This window comes from Carcharodon carcharias, chromosome 7, assembly GCF_017639515.1.
Source record: "Carcharodon carcharias isolate sCarCar2 chromosome 7, sCarCar2.pri, whole genome shotgun sequence".
NCBI classification, from domain to species: Eukaryota; Metazoa; Chordata; class Chondrichthyes; order Lamniformes; family Lamnidae; genus Carcharodon; species Carcharodon carcharias.
The window spans coordinates 186,644,255-186,663,194 of record NC_054473.1 but is presented as its reverse complement, the minus strand read 5'-3'; the positions used below and the strand labels follow the sequence as shown (position 1 = coordinate 186,663,194).

At 45.5% G+C, this 18,940-nt stretch overlaps 1 protein-coding gene across 4 annotated transcripts in view; it reads right to left on the bottom strand.

Moving 5' to 3' along the window:
• The window catches only part of ca7 (carbonic anhydrase VII), a 42,053-nt gene extending 23,423 nt beyond the window's left edge, over positions 1-18,630 (bottom strand). For 2 of the 4 annotated variants that reach the window (XM_041191803.1, XM_041191804.1), the window contains exons 1-4: positions 18,449-18,630; positions 17,093-17,290; positions 2,979-3,097; positions 1,157-1,252 (exon numbers count right to left, since the gene is read on the bottom strand). In XM_041191803.1, coding sequence (XP_041047737.1) covers positions 1,157-1,252; positions 2,979-3,097; positions 17,093-17,290; positions 18,449-18,488 — 453 coding nt within the window. In that variant the 5' untranslated portion in view covers positions 18,489-18,630. Of the gene's footprint in view, positions 1-1,156; positions 1,253-2,978; positions 3,098-16,700; positions 16,836-17,092; positions 17,291-18,448 lie in introns of all 4 variants that reach the window. The other 2 variants (XM_041191806.1, XM_041191805.1) reach the window with 2 other exon arrangements.
• Between the last annotated feature and the right edge of the window lie 310 nt (positions 18,631-18,940).

Sequence of the window (18,940 nt, the reverse complement as noted above, 5' to 3'; positions counted from 1 at the left end):
GCAAATGGAATTTAATCTGGATAAGTGTGAGCTGATGCACTTGGGCAGGACAAACAAGGCATGGGAATACACGCTGAATGGTAGGAGCCTGGGAAGTACCGAAGATCAGAGGGATCTTGGTGTGCATGTTCACTGGTCCCTTAAGGTAGCGGGACAGATAGATAAGGTGGTTAAGAAGGTAAATGGGATACTTGCCTTTATTAGCCAAGGCATAGAATATCAGAGCAGGGAGGTTATGCTGGAACTGTATAAAAAGTTGGTTAGACCACAGTTAGAGATTCCATGCAGTTCTGGAATCCGCATTATAGGAAGGATGTGATTGCACTAGAGAGATTGTAGAGGAGATTTACCAGGATGTTGCCTGGGTTGGAGAGTTTTAATTATGAGGAGAGATTGGATAGGCTGGGGTTATTTTCCCTGGAGCAGAGGAGATTGAGGGGGGTACGTGATTGAGGTGTTTAAAATTATGAGGGGCATAGATAGGGTAGACAAGAAGGAACTTTCCCCCTTGTTGGAGGGATCAATAACCAGGGGGCATAGATTTAAGGAAAGGGGCAGGAGGTTTAGAGGAGATGAGAGGAAGAATTTTTTCACCCAGAGGATGGTGGGGATCTGGAACTCACTGCCTGAAAGGGTGGTAGAGGCAGAAACCCTCATAACATTTAAGAATTATTTGGATGTGCACTTGCGATGCCATGGAATACAAGGCTATGGGCCTAGTGCTGGAAAATGGGATTAGAACGGTTAGGTACTTGTTTGATCAGCACAGACTCTATGGGTGGAAGGGCCTTTTTCTGTGCTGTCGATCTCTATGACTCTATGACTATCCCCAAACAGCCAGAGTCACCAAAACAGAAGATTTGGTTATTGCTGTTTGTGGGAGCTTGCTGTGTTTCCTACAATGTCTATACTGGCTGTCAGTGCTATGGGACAATCTGAGGTCACAGCAGGCATTATATAAAAATGTAAATTATTTCTGTTTAGATTTGTAACAATGGCTGTGACAGATCTGATCTTTTTTTGGTCAGCCTTGGCTGGATTCAGTGGGGACCCATGCTGGTTATTGTGGATAGAATCATTTTTAATTTCCTTGTGATGAAATTCAATTCAGATCACAATAAATATTTACTTTCTCGCCATTAAATTAAAAACCTACCTCCAGGAAAACAGCGACCACAGCCAGTCCGTCATGTGACACCGCTGCCTCTCCAAAGGTTTTGTATTTTGTTGAGTTCCAATGAACCAAGTGAAGCTGTAACAGAAGGAAAAAGCAGGACTGATCATCCGTTTTTGGAGGGACCAAGGACCTCACCAGCCATCAGCAAACAGAGTCTATTTAAACGGTATTTCACAGAAAACAGAGTCTCCATGAACTACAGCAAATAGAACTCACAACCAAAACGACAGCAAAGCCTTCTAATAAAAGCAGGATTATTTCTCCAGCGAAATGCAGTGAGAGGAGGATAGTCACATATTGCAGGTTACAGGTGTGAAATTAATCCCTGTCATTTCCAGCCATGTGGTCTCCAGGTGTGATTGACAGGTCTCCACTCTAGTCAGGATTTGCGGTATCATTAAATGCACTGATTAGATTAATCCCAGTTTAACGCAACTTAATTACTAAGATAGGCTAAAAGAGTGATATCAAATAGGAATTTCCTTGAATTTTCTTCCCATCAAATTGGGACTAAGATTTTTCTCCTTTTCTTGCCTCTCCCAGGAAATCACGTGTGGTTCCAGGTGGGATGGGGTATTGTAATGCACAAGGCAGTACCACAGTGGTGTAGGGCAGGCTGGGTGGGTCCAGGTGTATTTTTGTTCCTGTCATGGTTTGCATGGAATACATTGAAAGGAATCTAAAAAAAATATGCAAGTTTACCCAAAGATGCCATATTTGGTTTAAACTGGGCCCATAAAACACACAATGTATAAGTTGCACTTATGAATTCATGGCTGAACGACAGATTTCCCAGGGCATCTCTTACCATTGATGGCCTTAAAATCGACAAGGATTTGAAACTGGTGTCCTGGGCTCCAAATACTGTGCTCAATCTCAATGGATGTTAATGGTCCTTTCACATTGACCCTCATGTTTCAGTACATGATTCAGTTACCTGGAGCAGCCCTGAAACCCATAGGTTTGGAAAAGTTACACAGTTAAAGAGCCACCCGGTGTTGTTATCCCCTGTCTGCTTGAGCCAGCAAGTGAGGCATTAGCGGTTGCCTCAGCATCCCCTAAATAAAATACAAATCAAACCCGGACTCCCATTCCAGATCAATGTCCTGTGACCTGAGTTGGACAGACTGTTCGGCAGCATTGGGACAGGACCATGGGTTGCCAGGGGACAGTGGGGATGGGGGTCGTGGGAAACAGTGGGTGGGGTTTGTGTAGGATCAATATCTGCCAGTACTCAGTCCCGGCCAATGACTGAAGAGTGGTCCCTCGTCTAAACACACTCCCTCCACCACAATACACAGAATCAGTAGCGTGTACCATCTACAAAGATGCACTTCAGAAACTCACCAGAGCTCCTTCAACAGCACCTTCCAAACCTGTGACCTCTACCATTTAGAAGGAGGACAGCAGATAGATGGGAACACCACCAACTGCAATACCCCCTCCAAGCCACACACCATCCTGACTTAGAAATTTATCGCTGTTCCTTCACTGTCATTGCGTCAAGATCCTGGAACTCCCTTCCTAACAGCACAGTGGGTGTACCTACACCACATGGACTGCAGCGATTCAAGAAGGCAGCTCTCCACCACCTTCAAGATGTAATTATGGATGGGCAACACTTTGCCAGTGATACCCACGCCTCATAAATGAATACGAAAAGGACTTGGAGGAGGTAATGGTGAGCAACATGCACCTCAAGACTGAACCCCAAGAGGAGTCAGCACTCTCAGGGAAGAGGATAAACCACAATGACCCCATCATCCCCAACCATTATCCGATTGAAGAAACACTTGCTTACCTCGCCAGGATATGACTTGCCGTCGACAGTATGCTCAGATCCTTCCCTACCTCTCTGTCCCCAGTGAAAATGGAACTGTTTCAGTTTATAGGGATTTTCCAAGGGGCCACCACTGACCACTGCAGGATAATGAATGATCTCAGTGTTAGAACCAGATCATAGGACAGATGAGGAAAGCCATTCCATATCATACAACAACAACTTGCATTTATATAGCACCTTCAACATAGTCAAAAAATCCCAAGATGCTTCTTAGGAGAGTTAACAGGCAAAAACAGTCACCAAGTTACATAAGATAGTAGAACAGGTGACTCGTTTTCCAAGAGCTGGCACAGACATGATGGGCTGAAAGGCCCGCTTCTGTGCTGTATCGTTCTATGGCTCCATGATGTGACGGGGCTGGTTAGCTTAGATGGTTACCATGTGGTCCAGAATAATGCCAACGCATGAGTTCAGTTCCTGATCCGGCTGAGGTATAATTGGGACCTGCCTCATTGTCCAGCTCCGGAGAATGGAAGGCAACAGCAAACCCACCACTGATAAATAAAAACTGCCAAGAAAACAGCTCAGGATGAAACATCAGCAGACAATGAGCCAAGGAGCTGCCTCTGGGAGGGGGGAACGACAAGGTGAAAAGAATTCAAGAACTGGAGGCCTCAGCAGCTGAAGGCACTGGAGGAGTGATTAAAAAATCAGGATACCCAGAAAGTTGAGGATTCAAGTCACAGCCGAGTGCAAGAACGTCAGGAGTGAGTAAAGGCCATTCAGCACATCATCGCCATTCCACCCAGAGTCCATATCGGTTTATTCTATATCAGTGGTTCCTTTCTTATCACCCTGTCCTGTCACCCAGCCCCACATCCACTCTGCTACACCTCAATTACTGATCATCTAAGCACCAGGTCCAATCAAATACTGAGAAATACATAAACAAGCAGTGTTGTTAATCACTCTATAACCCTTAACCTTGCACACTAGATATCCAGTCACCTCTTTTTAAATAAAGCTCCCCATTCAAGTACTTTCTCCAGAGGCCTGTCAGAATGGGAGTGAGACCATAACGGGAACAAGGTGAAGAATGCTCTCCTGATGCAGCTGTTTCCCCGTTCAGGTTTGGGAGCAGGAATGGCAGCTGTACTGGGCCGGATGTAACAACTTTGGAGCCGGTACAGCTTAGATTCACTAGAATTATATCAGTGCCTAAAGGGTTAAATTATGGGAATACATATCTGCTAGGGCAATTCGGGGCGGGCAATAAATGCCAGCCTAGCCAGTGATGCCCACATCCCCGTGAATGAATTTTAAAAATGAATGAGCTCCCCCTTTCCCTTCTTTGCTGCCATGCTGAAGGCATCAGTCAGCCTGGGTGCCCCTCCCTTTAATGAAACAGTAGAGTTACACTGAATAATTTATGCACAAATGCCAAGCTGGCAGAAGTCTCATTTCAGTAACTTGATCCACTTGGAGTCCCATGATCTCAAACTTCATGGTTTCTGAGGGCCCAGTAAAATTAACGCCTAAAAGAAGATTATCTATTGCACTGTGAACATACTCATCATGTAGGCTTTGGATTCAACAACTTATATTTATTAACGAATGCCTTGTTAGAGCAGCTAGCTAAAAGCTTGATCAAAGAGAGAGGTTTCGAAGATAACCTTAAAGGAAGAAAGGGAGGTAGCAAGGTGGAAAGGCTTAGAGAGAGAATTCCAGGGCTGGTGGTCTAGGAAGCTGAAGACACGGCTGCTAATGATGCAGTGGAAGTTGTGGTCCGCAGGAGGCCAGAATAGGGGGAGTGCAGGTATCTCGGAGGGTTGTAGGGCTGGAGGAGATTACAGAGATAGGGAGGGGGTGAGGCCATGGAGGGATTTGAAAACAAGGATGAGACTTTTAAAACTGAGGTGTTGCTGAACCAGGATTCAAAGTAGGATCAATGAGCTCAGGGGTGAAGGATGAATGGAACTTGGTGTAAGTTAGCACATGGACAGCAGAGTTTGCTGCGAAAAGTGAGGTGATTCCAGGGGTGGAAATACTATTGTTATGAGGATTGAGTGGCATTATTTCCGTAGGAGTTTAGAAGACTAATACTAGATTAAATTGAGATTTTTTTAAATGAAGAAGAGTTGGTAGAATGAATATGGAAAGACCATTTGGTCTGGTTGGGCAGTCATTGGCAAAGGGGTCATTAATTTAAAAGTGTCACTGAGGCAGTGAGGAGAGGGTTTAGGAAAAATTTCTTTACATCAGCTATTGGGGTATGGATTGCTTCGCCACCGGGACTGGTTGAGGCAGAGGCCATTGCATTCCACGAGGTAAGATTGGATCAATATATTACAGGACTATGGAGCGAGAATGAATAAAGTCGGATTAAAACAATGGAAAATTATCTAAAGCGCCAGTACAGACATGACAGATGTTTGCTTCCAACCTCTCGATCAACACAGTTTAGGGCTGAATTGGGACTGGTTGTGTAGCAAACAAACATCCTGGGCAGCTCCCTGAAGTGAATTGAAATATGAATCTGTGCAGATAAGATCCTGTCATTCATTGTCACATTGATCAATATAACAAACCCAGGGATTCTATGTTGACTTTGAAATTCAAACTGAGCAAACAAGGTTCACTACATCTTTAATCCTTTGGGACTATCAATGTTGTCAATTTAAAATCAATTCCCCACCTTCCTGTTAATGACCTTAGCCCCTGTCTCAGTAATTGAACGGCATGGTACAGTCCATTGCAGGAAAGACCTCTCCAATACTTCATTGGACAGGTGAGGCTTGTACAGCAAAGGCCAGTTAGCTATTTGGCAATGGGCTGCATCACCATTCTCTTCTTCCTCTGACATCTGCATTTAACAGTTTTTTTCAAACTGGGTCACTGAGACTTACCGAGGGGCTTGGAGAATAATTAGTCAGCACTTCTACCTTCCCAAGCCTCTTACTGTAATCCCCAATTCTCCAGAAAGGACTAATGCTCGTGCAAAGCTAGACAGTGAATGTTGACAGGCTCGATTCAAAGAATTGTACACCAGGTTATGGTAGTATAGAGGTTACTGGGATGCTAATTCAGAGAACTTGGGAGGAAAACCTGTCATTATTAAATGGTGTCATCCTAGGAGTTGCCAGGATTGGCCTGGAGTTCTTAGGAATAAAAGACTAATCACCAAAAACAGCAGTGGGTTGTGGGAAGGCAATGAGTGACATTTTTAAAACCTCATTCACGGGATATGGGCTTCACTGCCTAGGCCAGCATTTATTGCCCATCCCTAATTGCCTTTGAGAAGGTGGTGGTGAGCTGCCTTCTTGAACCGCTGCAGTCCATGTGGTGTAGGTACACCCACAGTGCTGTTAGGGAGGGAGTTCCAGGATTTTGACCCAGGGACAGTGAAGGAACGGTGATATATTTCCAAGTCAGGATGGTGAGTGACTTGGAGGGAAACTTCCAGGTGGTGGTGTTCCCATGTATCTGCTGCCCTTGTCCTTCTAGATGGAAGTGGTTGTGGGTTTGGAAGGTGCTGTCAAAGGAGCCTTGGTGAAGTCCTGCAGTGCAACTTGTAGATGGTACACACTGCTGCTACTGTGCATAGGTGTTGGGGGAAGTGAATGTTTGTGGAAGGGGTGCCAATCATGTGGAATGTTTTGTCCTGGATGGTGTCAAGCATTGAATGTTGTGGGAGCTGCACTCATCCAGGCAAGTGGGAAGCATTCCATCACACTCCTGACTTGTGCCTTGTAGAGGGTGGACAGGCTTTGGGGAGTCAGGAGGTGAGTTACTCGTCACACGATTCCTAGCCTCTGACCTGCTCTTGTAGCCACAGTATTTATATGGCTAGTCCAGTTCAGTTTCTGGTCAATGTTGAGAGTAGGGGATTCAGAGATGGTAATGCCATTGAACATCAAGGGGCAATGGTAGGATTCTCTCTTATTGGAGATGGTCATTGCCTGACACTTGTGTGGTATGAATGTTACTTTCCAATTGTCAGCCCAAGCCTGGATATTGTCCAGGTCTTGCTGTATTTGGACATGGACTGCTTCAGTATCTGAAGAGTTGTGAATGGTGCTGAACATTGTGAAATCATCGGCAAACATCCCCACTTCTGGCCTTATGATGGAAGGAAGCTCATTGATGGAACAGCTGAAGATGGTTGGGCTGAGGACACTACCCTGAGGAACTCCTGCAGTGATGTCCTGGAGCTGAGGTGCCTGACCTCAAAACAACTACATCCATCTTCCTTTGTGCTCGGTATGACTCCAACCAGCGGAGAGTTTTCCCCCAGATTCCCATTGACTCTAGTTTTGCTGGGGCTCCTTGATGCCACACTCGGTCAAACGCTGCCTTGATGTCAAGGGCAGTCACTCTCACCTCACCTCGGGAGTTCAGCTCTTTTGAACCAAGGTTGTAATGAGGTCAGGAGCTGAGTGGCCCTGGGCATCAGTGAGCAGGTTATTGCTAAGCAAGTGCCGCTTGATGCCACTGTTGACGACCCTGTTTCTTGATATCACGTGGAGTGAATCGAACTGGCTGAAGACTAGCATCTGTGATGCTGGGGACCTCCGTAGGAGACCAAAATGGATCATCCACTCAGCACTTCTGGCTGAAGATTGTAGCAAATGCACCAGCCTTATCTTTTGCACTGATGTGCTGGGCTCCCCCATCATTGCGGATGGGGATATTTAAGGAACCTCCCCCTCCAATGAGCTGTTTAATTGTCCACCATCATTCACGACTGGATGTGGCAGGACTGCAGAGCTTAGATCTGATCCGTTGGTTGTGGGATCGCTTAGCCCTATCTATCACTTGCTGCTTATGCTGTTTGGCACACAAGTAATCCTGTGTTATAGCTTCACCAGGTTAACACTTCATTTTTAGGTATGTCTGGTGCTGCTCTTGGCATGTCCTCCTGCACTCAGGGTTGATCCCCTGGCTTGATGGTAATGGTAGAGTGGGGGATATTCTGGGCCATGAGGTTATAGATTGTGGTTGAGTACAATTCTGCTGCTGCTGATGGCCCACAGCGCCTCATGGATGCCCAGTCTTGAGTTGCTAGATCTGTTCAAAATCTATTCCATTTAGCACGATGGTAGTGCCACACAACACGATGGAGGGTATCCTCAATGTGCAGGTGGGACTTCGTCTCCACAATGACTGTGTGGTGGTCACTCCTACCGATACTGTCATGGACAGATGCATCTGCTGCGGGCAGGCTGGTGAGGATGAGGGCAAGTATGTTTTTCCCTCTTGTTGGTTCCCTCACCACCTGCCGCAGACCCAGTCTAGCAGCTATGTCATTTAGGACTCAGCCAGCTCACTCAGTAATGGTGCTACCGAGCCACTCTTGGTAATGGACATTGAAGTCCCCCATCCAGAGTACATTCTGCACCCTTGCCACCCTCAGTGTTTACTCCAAACAGTGTTTAACATGGAGGAGCACTGATTCATCAGCTGAGGGAGGGAGGTATGTAGTGATCAGGAGGTTTCCTTGCTCATGTTTGACCTGATGCCATGAGACTTCTTGGGGCCTGGAGTCAATGTTGAGGACTCCCAGGGCAACTCCCTCCCGACTGTATACCACTGTGCTAGTGCCAAAATTGGGAGAGCTGTCTCACAGACTAGTCAAGCAACAGCCTGGCATAGTCATCTTCACAGAATCACACTTTACAGATCATGTCCCAGACACCACCATCACCATCCCTGGCTGTGTCTGCAGCCAATTCGATTCACTCCACGTGATATCAAGAAATGGGGTCATCAACAGTGCTATCAAGCTGCACTTGCTTAGCAATAACCTGCTCACTGACACCACCTCTGCTGGGCCTGACCTACCGGGGGGACAGGACAAGCCCAGGGATGGTGATGGTGGTGTCTGTAAGGTATGACTCTGTGAGGATGACTATGTCAAGCTATTGCTTGACTAGTCTGTGAGACAGCTTTCCCAATTTTGGCACAAGCCCCCAGATGTTAGTAAGGAGGACTCTGCAGGGTTGACAGAGCTGAGATTGCTGTTGTCATTTCCGGTGCCGAGGTCGATGCCGGGTTGCCCATCGAGTTTCATTCCTTTTTAGTGACTTTGAAGCAGTTTGATACAACTGAGTGGCTTGCTAGGCCATTTCAGAGGGCATTTTAGAGTCAATCACACTGCTGTCTGGAGTCACATGTGGGCCAGATTTCCTTCCCTAAAGGACATTAGTGAACCAGATGGGCTTTTACAACAATCGACAATGGTTTCATGGTCATCATTAGACTTTAATTCCAGATTTTCATTGAATTCAAATTCCACAATCTGCCGTGGCAAGATTCGAACCCGTGTCCCCAGAGCATTACCCTACACCATCGCCTCCCCAACCAATGGCAGGAATGTGAGGGCGGGGTGGGATGTGATGGAATATTTGAGAAATGATTTGTGGCTAATCCATGACTCCAGATCCACACTAAAATGTCAGGCTCCAACTGTAGTTTTGAGTAAAATGAGGTGATTTGGATCAGGCCAACGGTCAGCTGTTCCTTTGACAGTGGTGGCATGTCCATGGCTGTGCCCCTCCGACAGCACCCCCTCAGTAACACCCCCCCACCCCCCCTCTGAGATAGTGCAGCACCCCCTCAGTAACAACCCCCCACCCCCCCTCTGAGATAGTGCAGCACCCCCTCAGTAACAACCCCCCACCCCCCCTCTGAGATAGTGTAGCACCCCCTCAGTCCTGACCAGTCCCTCACCTGTGCTCCCTCTGATGATGTGGCACTCGGTACTCTGACCTCTTGATAGTTTAGCACTCCTTCAGTACTGCCACTCTGCCTCATGCCAGCCCAGTGTGGTGCTGTCTTTGAGATTACTAGTCTAGATGATGCACTCAAATTTTCTGGAGTGGGACATGAGTGAACTCATGACCTAACTCAGAGGAAATGCACTCCCCACTGAGCTACAGATGTGGTACATTAGAATTATTTTCTAATGAAGTAGAGTCTGTCACTGATTTCTGCCCAGTCATAAACAAAGAACAATACAAAGTCATTTACTGCAGCTTCTTGTACTCTGTTCAGCTGTGTTGCTCCATCACACAATAACCCACAACTTCAGTCCTATAATTTGTCACTACATTTAGCTCAGAGTTTTCATTTTGCACAAACCAAGTTAGTGAGTAAGAGATTAAAACCTAAACCAAGCAATCAAAAGAATGTCAGACCTCCCACTTCACTGTTTATATCACTCGAAGCTTTTGATTAAACTCAGAGACATGTAACCCCACATAATGAGAGCTGATCCTTAAAGTGGCTTCTGATAACCTGGGACTGCATGTCTGCCGCTATTTTCACCACCAATTTTCTTCACGGAAAATAAGAAGTTATGTTTAGGTTGACAGAAGGCACACAGACCAGGAGCTGGAGCAGCATTTTAGGGCAGTATGATTGTCCCCTGGAGCTTCAAGGCACGGAAAATATCACTAATCAATGGCTGCTGCTTGAAATGTATGTCTGTGTGTGTGTGTGTGTGTGTGTGTGTGTGTGTGCACACGCGTACATGCAGATATCCTGGATCTGCCTCATTTATGACCCACTCCCTTCACCACCGACACACAGTGGCTGCAGTGTGCACCAACTACAACAGGCGCTGCAGCAACTTACCAAGGCTCCTTCGGCAGCAACTTCCAAACCTGCGACCTCTACTACCTGTAAGGACAAGGGCAGCAGATGCATGGGAACACCACCGACAGCAATGTGGTTGCAGTTTTGAAATCTTTGATTTACAGAAAGGGATTATTGCTCATTTATCAAGAAAATGACACTCCATGTCAGTTATGGTCTTGACTCTGTAATATATCATGCTGCCATTTCTAAATAAATAATTAACTGGCAAAAAAATTGCAGGAAAAGGTTTAACCCTTTCAACACCACATGCTGCATCCTGCACCTATCACTTCCCTCCTCCTGCAAATTAGGGAACATTTTACATAAAATATACATGGCTTTAAATTTAAAATTTTCTGTCTGCAATTACATCATTTGACATAAACTTTAATTTCTATAGATCTCCTCAGGTACAGAGAGAAAAACACTGCAATGAAGGTGGTGGAACTTAGTGAGAGTTGAGTGAGGAGGAAAGGCACAATGATATCACGGCTAAGAAGGGTTAAATTATCAGTACAGGTTTCATAGACCAAGCTTGGGAGAGCAAGAGAGGGTATACATTATTAAGACATGAACTAATTGAACTGTTTAAGATGATTAAAAGGTAGAAAGGAGGGAGAGAAATTATTACATAAACAAAAATACCTGGAAAAACTCAGCAGGTCTAGTAGCATCTGCGGAGAGGAACACAGTTAACATTTTTAGTCTGAATTACCCTTCAACAGAACTAAGTAAAAATAGAAGAGTGGTGCAATATAATCTGGTTTAAGGGGGGAGTGGGACAAGAAGAGCTGGATAGAGGGCCAGTGAGAGGTGGAGATAATCAAAAGATGTCACAGACAAAAGGACAAAGAGGTGTTGAAGGTGGTGATATTATCTAAGGAATGTGCTAATTAAGGGTAGAAAGCAGGACAAGCAAGGTACAGATAGCCCTAGTGGGGGTAGGGTCGGGGGAAGGGATCGAAATAGGCTAAAAGGTAGAGATAAAACAATGGATGGAAATACACTTAAAAATAATGGAAGTAGGTGGGAAAAGAAAAATCTATATAAATTATTGGAAAAAACAAAAAGGAGGGGGAAAATTGGAAAGGGGGTGGGGATGGAGGAGAGAGTTCATGATCTAAAGTTGTTGAACTCAATATTCAGTCTGGAAGGCTGTAAAGTGCCTAGTCGGAAGATGAGGTGCTGTTCCTCCAGTTTGCATTGGGCTTCACTGGAACAATGCAGCAGGCCAAGGACGGACATGTGGGCATGAGAGCAGGGTGGAGTGTTGAAATGGCAAGCGACAGGGAGGTCTGGGTAATGCTTGTGGACAGACCGAAGGTGTTCTGCAAAGCGGTCACCCAGTCTGCGTTTGGTCTCTCCAATGTAGAGGAAACCGCATTGGGAGCAACGAATGCTATAGACTAAGTTGAGGGAAGTGCAAGTGAAATGCTGCTTCACTTGAAAGGAGTGTTTGGGGCCTTGGAAGGTGAGGAGAGGGGAAATAAAGGGGCAGGTGTTGCACCTTCTGCGATTGCATGGGAAGGTGCCGTGGGAGGGGGTTGAGGTGTCGGGGGTGATGGAGGAGTGGACCAGGGTGTCCCGGAGGGAACGATCCCTGTGGAATGCCACCAGGGGGGTGAAGGGAAGATGTGTTTGGTGATGGCATCATGCTGGAGTTGGCGGAAATGGCAGAGGATGATCCTGTGAATGCGGAGGCTGGTGGAGTGATAAATGGGAGGGAGAAGAAGGTATGAGGCCGGATGCACGTGAGCTGGGCCGGACACGGTTGAGGGCCCTGAGAGACCAAATACAGATTGGGTGACCGCTTTGCAGAACACCTTCGGTCTGTCTTCAAGTATTACCCAGACCTCCCTGTCACTTGCCATTTCAACACCCCACCCTGCTCTCATGCCCACATGTCTGTCCTTGGCCTGCTGCTTGTTCCAGTGAAGCTCAATGCAAACTGGAGGAACAGCACCTCATCTTCCGACTAGGCACTTTACAGCCTTCCGGACTGAATATTGACTTCAACAATTTTAGATCATGAACTCTCTCCTCCATCCCCACCCCCTTTCCAATTCCCTCCCCCCTTTTTTTTCCAATACTTTATATAGATTTTTCTTTTCCCACCTACTTCCATTATTTTTAAATGTATTTCCACTCATTGTTTTATCTCTACCTTTTAGCCTATTTCGATCCCTTCCCCCCACTCCACCCCCACTAGGGCTATCTGTACCTTGCTTGTCCTGCTTTCTACCCTTAATTAGCACATTCCTTTAGATAATACCACCACCTTCAACACCTCTTTGTCCTTTTGTCTGTGACATCTTTTGGCTATCTCTACCTATCACTGGCCCTCTATCCAGCTCTATCTGTCCCACACCCCCCCCAACACCCCCACCAAACCAGCTTATATTTCACCTCTCTTCTACTTTTACTTAGTTCTGTTGAAGAGTCATACGGACTCGAAACGTTAACTGTGTTCCTCTCCGCAGATGCTGTCAGACCTGCTGAGTTTTACCACGTATTTTTGTTTTTGTTTTGGATTTCCAGCATCCGCAGTTTTTTGCTTTTATCTGAGAGAAATTATTAGCCTTGTTTGGGAGAGCCCCGAACAAAAGGGCATAATCTTAAAATTGGAGCTGACAGGGGGCAATGTCAGGAAGCACTTCTTCACACAAAGTGGAGTGGAACTCTCTGCAATAAGACACTGCTAAGGCTGGGAGGTCAATCAAAAATTTCCAAATGGAGATTGACAGACCTTTGCCAGCCAACGGTATGAAGGGATTACAGAATCAAGGTGGATAGATGGAGTTCAGCCATGATCTGACTGAACGATGGAACAGGTTCACAGGGATGAATGGCCTCCCCAGGCCCCAAGGGGATTCGGGAAGGGGAAATGGCAACAGCCAGGGGAATGTAAAGGCAAAGAGAGAGGAAAGCTGGTATCTGAATGTAGTTATGTTCCTGGAACAGTAATCCACAGGCATTTCCCTGTGGTTGAGTGTTAACTGCCCCTTGAAGTGGCTTAACAAGCCATCAATAAAACTGCCACAGAACGGAGCAAAGCTTTACCACTGAGGGAAACAGACTCTAGCATGGTCATTGTCACCCACTTCCCAAGAATGATTTTTTTTAAAAATATGCAGAAAATCAGAATTTCTACATGTTTGTTTAGCGGGAGTTCTAATCACCACGGGCCTTCTATATCCCCCAATTTCCCAGTGAAGAAAGGGAGAATAGTGGGAAAGATAAGTGCAGGATAGTCATCATCCTAAAATGTTAATCCTATTTTCGTCTCTTCACTGACTGGTTAAGTGTTTCCAGTATTTTCTGTTTTTATTTCAGACTTCCAGCATTTGTGGTAATTTGCATTTAGCTTGATGGAAATGCTGTTGCTTTATAACAGTGACTAATCGCTTGCTGATAAATCTTCTCTTTTCACAATCAATGAAGTACTTTTTGAAGTGTAGTTAGTCACTGTTGTAATGTAACAGCCAGTTTGTGCACAGCAAGCTCCCACAAACTAAAAGCAAATTACCATGTACCAGGAACATGCTAGCAGGTACAGCAAGCAATTAGGAGGGCAAATAGCATATTGGCCTAGAGGATCATCAACTCGGTGAAAGACGCTCTTTAGTCTGCCCGAAACTTGTTGATCGTCCAGCGCAAAGAGTTGTCCCCGACCAAGTGTTGCAGACTGGCACATTCCAAGGTCCAGGACTACATGCTGAGGGATGCACTAAAGCTTGGGGCAGCCGCCGCAAAGGCACAATGGGGAAAGGTCGCTGTCTAAGACCTTTCTGCCATAGTGCACCTCAGGCTGTACAGCTCACAATGAATGTATGCACTGAATACTAGTTATATTATAATTGTACCTCGGAGTGCAACATGATGTATGTTGATAACTCCAATATCATTGCACTGTCTGATTGTCTGTAATGATCATATTAAAATGACTGTAATATTCATTGATTATATTGAAGCACCTCGTGATCCGTATGTAAAAGTTGAATCTGATTGCACTTTTTGTGATGGCGATTTTGAAATGTTTTGTAATGTTCTTCCAGATATTTTATTAATAAAGTATATTTTTCAAAAAAACGGACTGGGATATAAGAATAAGGAAGTTTTGCTACATTTGCACAGGCTTTAATTGCACCAGGAATACTGTGTGTAATTCTGGAAGAATATACTTGCGTTGGAGGCGGTACAGGAAAGGTTCATGAGATAAGTCTCCAGGATGAGAGAGTTGGTCTATGATGAGAGACTGAATAAGTTGGGCCCATGCTCTCTGAAGTTTAGAAGAATAAGAGGTGATCGTGTTGAAACATATAGGATTCTGAAGGGGTTTGACAGAGTAAACACAATGATTGTTTCCCCTGGCTGGGGAATCTAGAACATGGGGGCACAGTCTCAGGATAAGGGGCCGATCATTTAGGACTAAGTTGAGGAGAAATTTCTTCACTAAAAGGATTGGAATCTTTGGAATTCTCTACCCCAGAGGGTTGTGGATGCTCCACCATGGAATACATTTAAGGCTGGAATAGATAGAGTTTTGATGTCTCAGGGAATTGAGGGATCTGGGGAGTGGACAGGAAAGTGAAGTTGAGGCAGAAGATCAGCCTCAACCAGATCATATTGAATGGCAAAGAAGGTTCAAAGGGATTGAAAGATATTTCCCCTGGTTGGGGAGTCCAGAACCAGGGAACACAATTTCAAAATGAGGGGAAAGCCACTTAGGACCGAGGTGAGGAGAAATTTCTTTAATTAGAGGGCTGTGAATCTTTGGAATGCTCTAGTCCAGAGAGCCGTGGAAGCTCAATCATTGAGTATGTTAAAGATAGAGATTGATAGATTTCTGATTAACAATAACATAAGGAGTTACGTGGATATTGTGGGTAAAAGGCCTTGAAGTGTTTGATTAGCTATGATCATTTTAAATGGCAGAGCAGGCTCAATGGGCTGAGGGGCATTCTCCTGTTCCTATGTACTCCTGCTCCTATCTATGTTCTTAACAGCAATGAGATGAACTACTAATTAATGTTTTTTTTAAAAGGTGGCTTTTGTTGAGTGATAAATATTGGATATGACACTGGGGATCTCCTGATCATCTTTCAATAGCACTGTGGAATCTTCAATGTCCACCCTGGGAGGAGATGGGGGTTTGATTTAACATTGTAAACCCAAAGCGTGCACCTCTGACAGTGCAGCATTCCCTCAGTACTGGCATTGGGAGTATGAACCTGGATTTTGTGCTCAAATTTCCGGGTTGGGATTTGGACCCACAACCTACTGACTCTGAAAAAATGTTTTACCAGTTGATTCAAATTAATACAAACACAATCTTTATTGTTTCACCTTTCAAACTGAAGGTCAATTAGGCCTTTAGCATTCTGCTTATTTGTTGGCTTTACTAACTCATTAATTCTAATGCTTTACACCAATGAAAAATGATTCCTGCCATTGCGCTACTCTTTACCATTAGGTAGACTTGAGAACATAATCCAGGCCAACATTCCCATTGCAGTACTGAGGAAGCGCTGCATTATCAGAGGAGCCATCTTTCAGATGAGACATTACAACAATGCCCCATCTGCCTTCTCAAAAAGTGGATGGAATAGACCCCATGGCACTATTTTGAAGAAGAACAAGAGAGTTTGCCCCGGTGTTCAGGCCCATATTAATCCCTCAATCATCATCACAAAGCTGTTTGTGGGATCTTGCTATACATAATGTGGCTGCCATGTTTCCTATATTACAATATAATGACACTTTAAAAGTATTGCGTTGGGATGTCCTGAGGTCATGAAAGTTGCTGTAGAAGTTTGTTCTTTTTTCAGATAACAGCATCACTCGGAAGTTTATATGGGTGTCTCTGGGAGTCACTCATACCTCTGCCCCTTTGCAGGAGTTCCAAGTGTGTCAATATTTGCAGGGGGTTTGTCCACACTCAGCTTAGAAGCCACCAATGTTGATGGAACACAGATGTTAGCCTGTGATGCCATCATAACCGACGCAGAAGCAGGACCAGAAACCAAGCTGGTTAAATATAGGTCATCCCAGCTTCTGGCTGTGTTTGATCAACCTCATTAACAATCTAAACACCATACTCACTGCAGAGAATTAAAATACAGCAAGATTTGAACTTAATCTCGTCTCCTTGGTGTAAAAGATACCATGGCACTGTTTCCAAAAAGAGTAGAAGGTTTCCCCAGTATCCAGGTCAATATTTATCCCTCAGACACAGCACTGAAAAAAAAACAAATTCGCTGGTCATTGTCGTGTTGCTTGTGGGATCTTGCTGAGTGCAAATTGGCTGTTGCATTTCCTACATTAAGACAGTGAACATGCTGCAAAAACATTCTCTTCGCAGTAAAGCACTTTGCTTTAAAGTCCTGAGGTTGCGAAAGGTGCTATAGAAATGCAAGTTCTCTCTTTAACGTAGCAACATCTGGTGCCTTCACCCCAACTCCCTCCTCCCTTCGCCCTGCACCACCATTTCTCACCTGTCTTATCATTGCAGTCCTCGAACTCCACCATGACCGAGTAGCCATTGTTGCAGATGGACAATGAGGTACAGGCACTGTAGGATATGGAGATGGGTGTGAGGTTGGCATCGTAGACAGCCTGAGCAGGCACAATGTCAATGGGTGATTGCCGTTCTCCCTGTGCGAATGGGAACTGCTTGTGCCAGTTCAAGGGGCCTGTAAGGGGAAAATAGAATTCACAGGGAGGTCGGAGGAGGCCATTCGGCCCATTTGTGCTTGTGCTAGCTCCTGGAAAACATTATCCAATCAGTCCCACTCGTTTTCCCCTTAAGCCCAGAAAATTCTTGGTTTCCAAGTTTACTTTCTTCCCCATTATGGCCTTTTCTGCTTGTGTGAGGTTGGTGTATTTAGAGGCTATTCGACCACGTTAGGGTAAACTCTGTGCCCACAATCCAATGGCGCCCGGTTCTGAGCATTGACGAGACATGCACAGAGCTGAATAATTAATCTCACTGTGTAAATCAAAACCCGAAAATGCTGGAAAAGGCTCAGCAGTTCCGGCAGCGTCGGTGGAGTGAGAAACAGAGGTCCGTGTGACCCTCCTTCACTGACTCTTCTCACTGGGTCCCCTAGCCCTGCAAATGTTTGTTTCAAATATTTATCCGGTTCCCCTTTTTCTTTAAAAAAAAATCCAATTCCTTTTTGAAAGCTATTGCTGAATCAGCGTCCACCGCCCTTTCAGGCAGCACCTTCCAGATCACAAGAACTCTCTACATTAAAAATCTCATCGCTCCTCAGGTTCTTTTCGCCAATCATCTTTAAGCTGGTTACCCTGTCAGTGGAAACCGTTTCTCCTCACCTATTTTTGATAAGCAAGTGGCGGCACCCTACAGACTGACTGCAGCAACACTTGGGGGAGCATGTATTCTAGAGAGACTTCATAAGAATTAAAACTACCCAATAAAACTTTCAGATTAGGACTTCAGTGACGGTAACTCAGGCCGGGGGGAGGAAGAAAAGTCGTTAAATTTCAGAGATTCGGTTTCCTGCCTTCAAGGGTCAGTCTAACAGAGGTTTTTTTCTCATATATATAAACCATGCTTGTACATCATGTATACAGATATTACAGATATATATAAATCATGCCGCTTGCTTGTACATCATGTATACAGATATTACAGATATATATAAATCATGCCGCTTGCTTGTACATCATGTATACAGATATTACAGATATATATAAATCATGCCGCTTGCTTGTACATCATGTGTACAGATATTACATGAACTATGTCGCTCCCATTTAGTCACTGCAGCAACGTGCAAGGAGTTCTGGAAATTCGAATTAAGATGAATCAAACATCAGCTGCTCACCATTGTCACCTCCGTATCCCCAGCAATCCTGTCCACTCATCGTCTTCTGTCAAAGCCTTGTGTGTGTAAAAATGTTTGGAGTGAGCGTCTCCTTTTCAAGGTCTGCCTGCCTCTCTCTCACCTCACCTGCCCGTTCATTGATTTGGGGAGGAGGGGAAGGGGGTGGAGGAGAGGTGGAGGGAGGGGGGTGGTGGTGGTGGTGTGGAGGGAGGGGGGTTGGGGGCAGACACACACACTGTGTGAGAACAGCAGCTTTTCCTGGGACTGTGAAGGTGAAGCCGAGCTGCCAGCTCAGCTCAGCTCATCAGAGCCGCTCCCCCGCGATGGAAACCCTGTCCCGGTTTCTTCTGCCGCCGTCAATCACCCGTGTCCCGGGGAGGGACTGGGCGGACCGAGCTGTAATTCGGACACATCCCTGCAGGACGGGGGGTGGGGGAACTCTTGGCATTTCGGCAACTTCCCAGGAGGAACCGCCACCCCCCACCCCGGAGC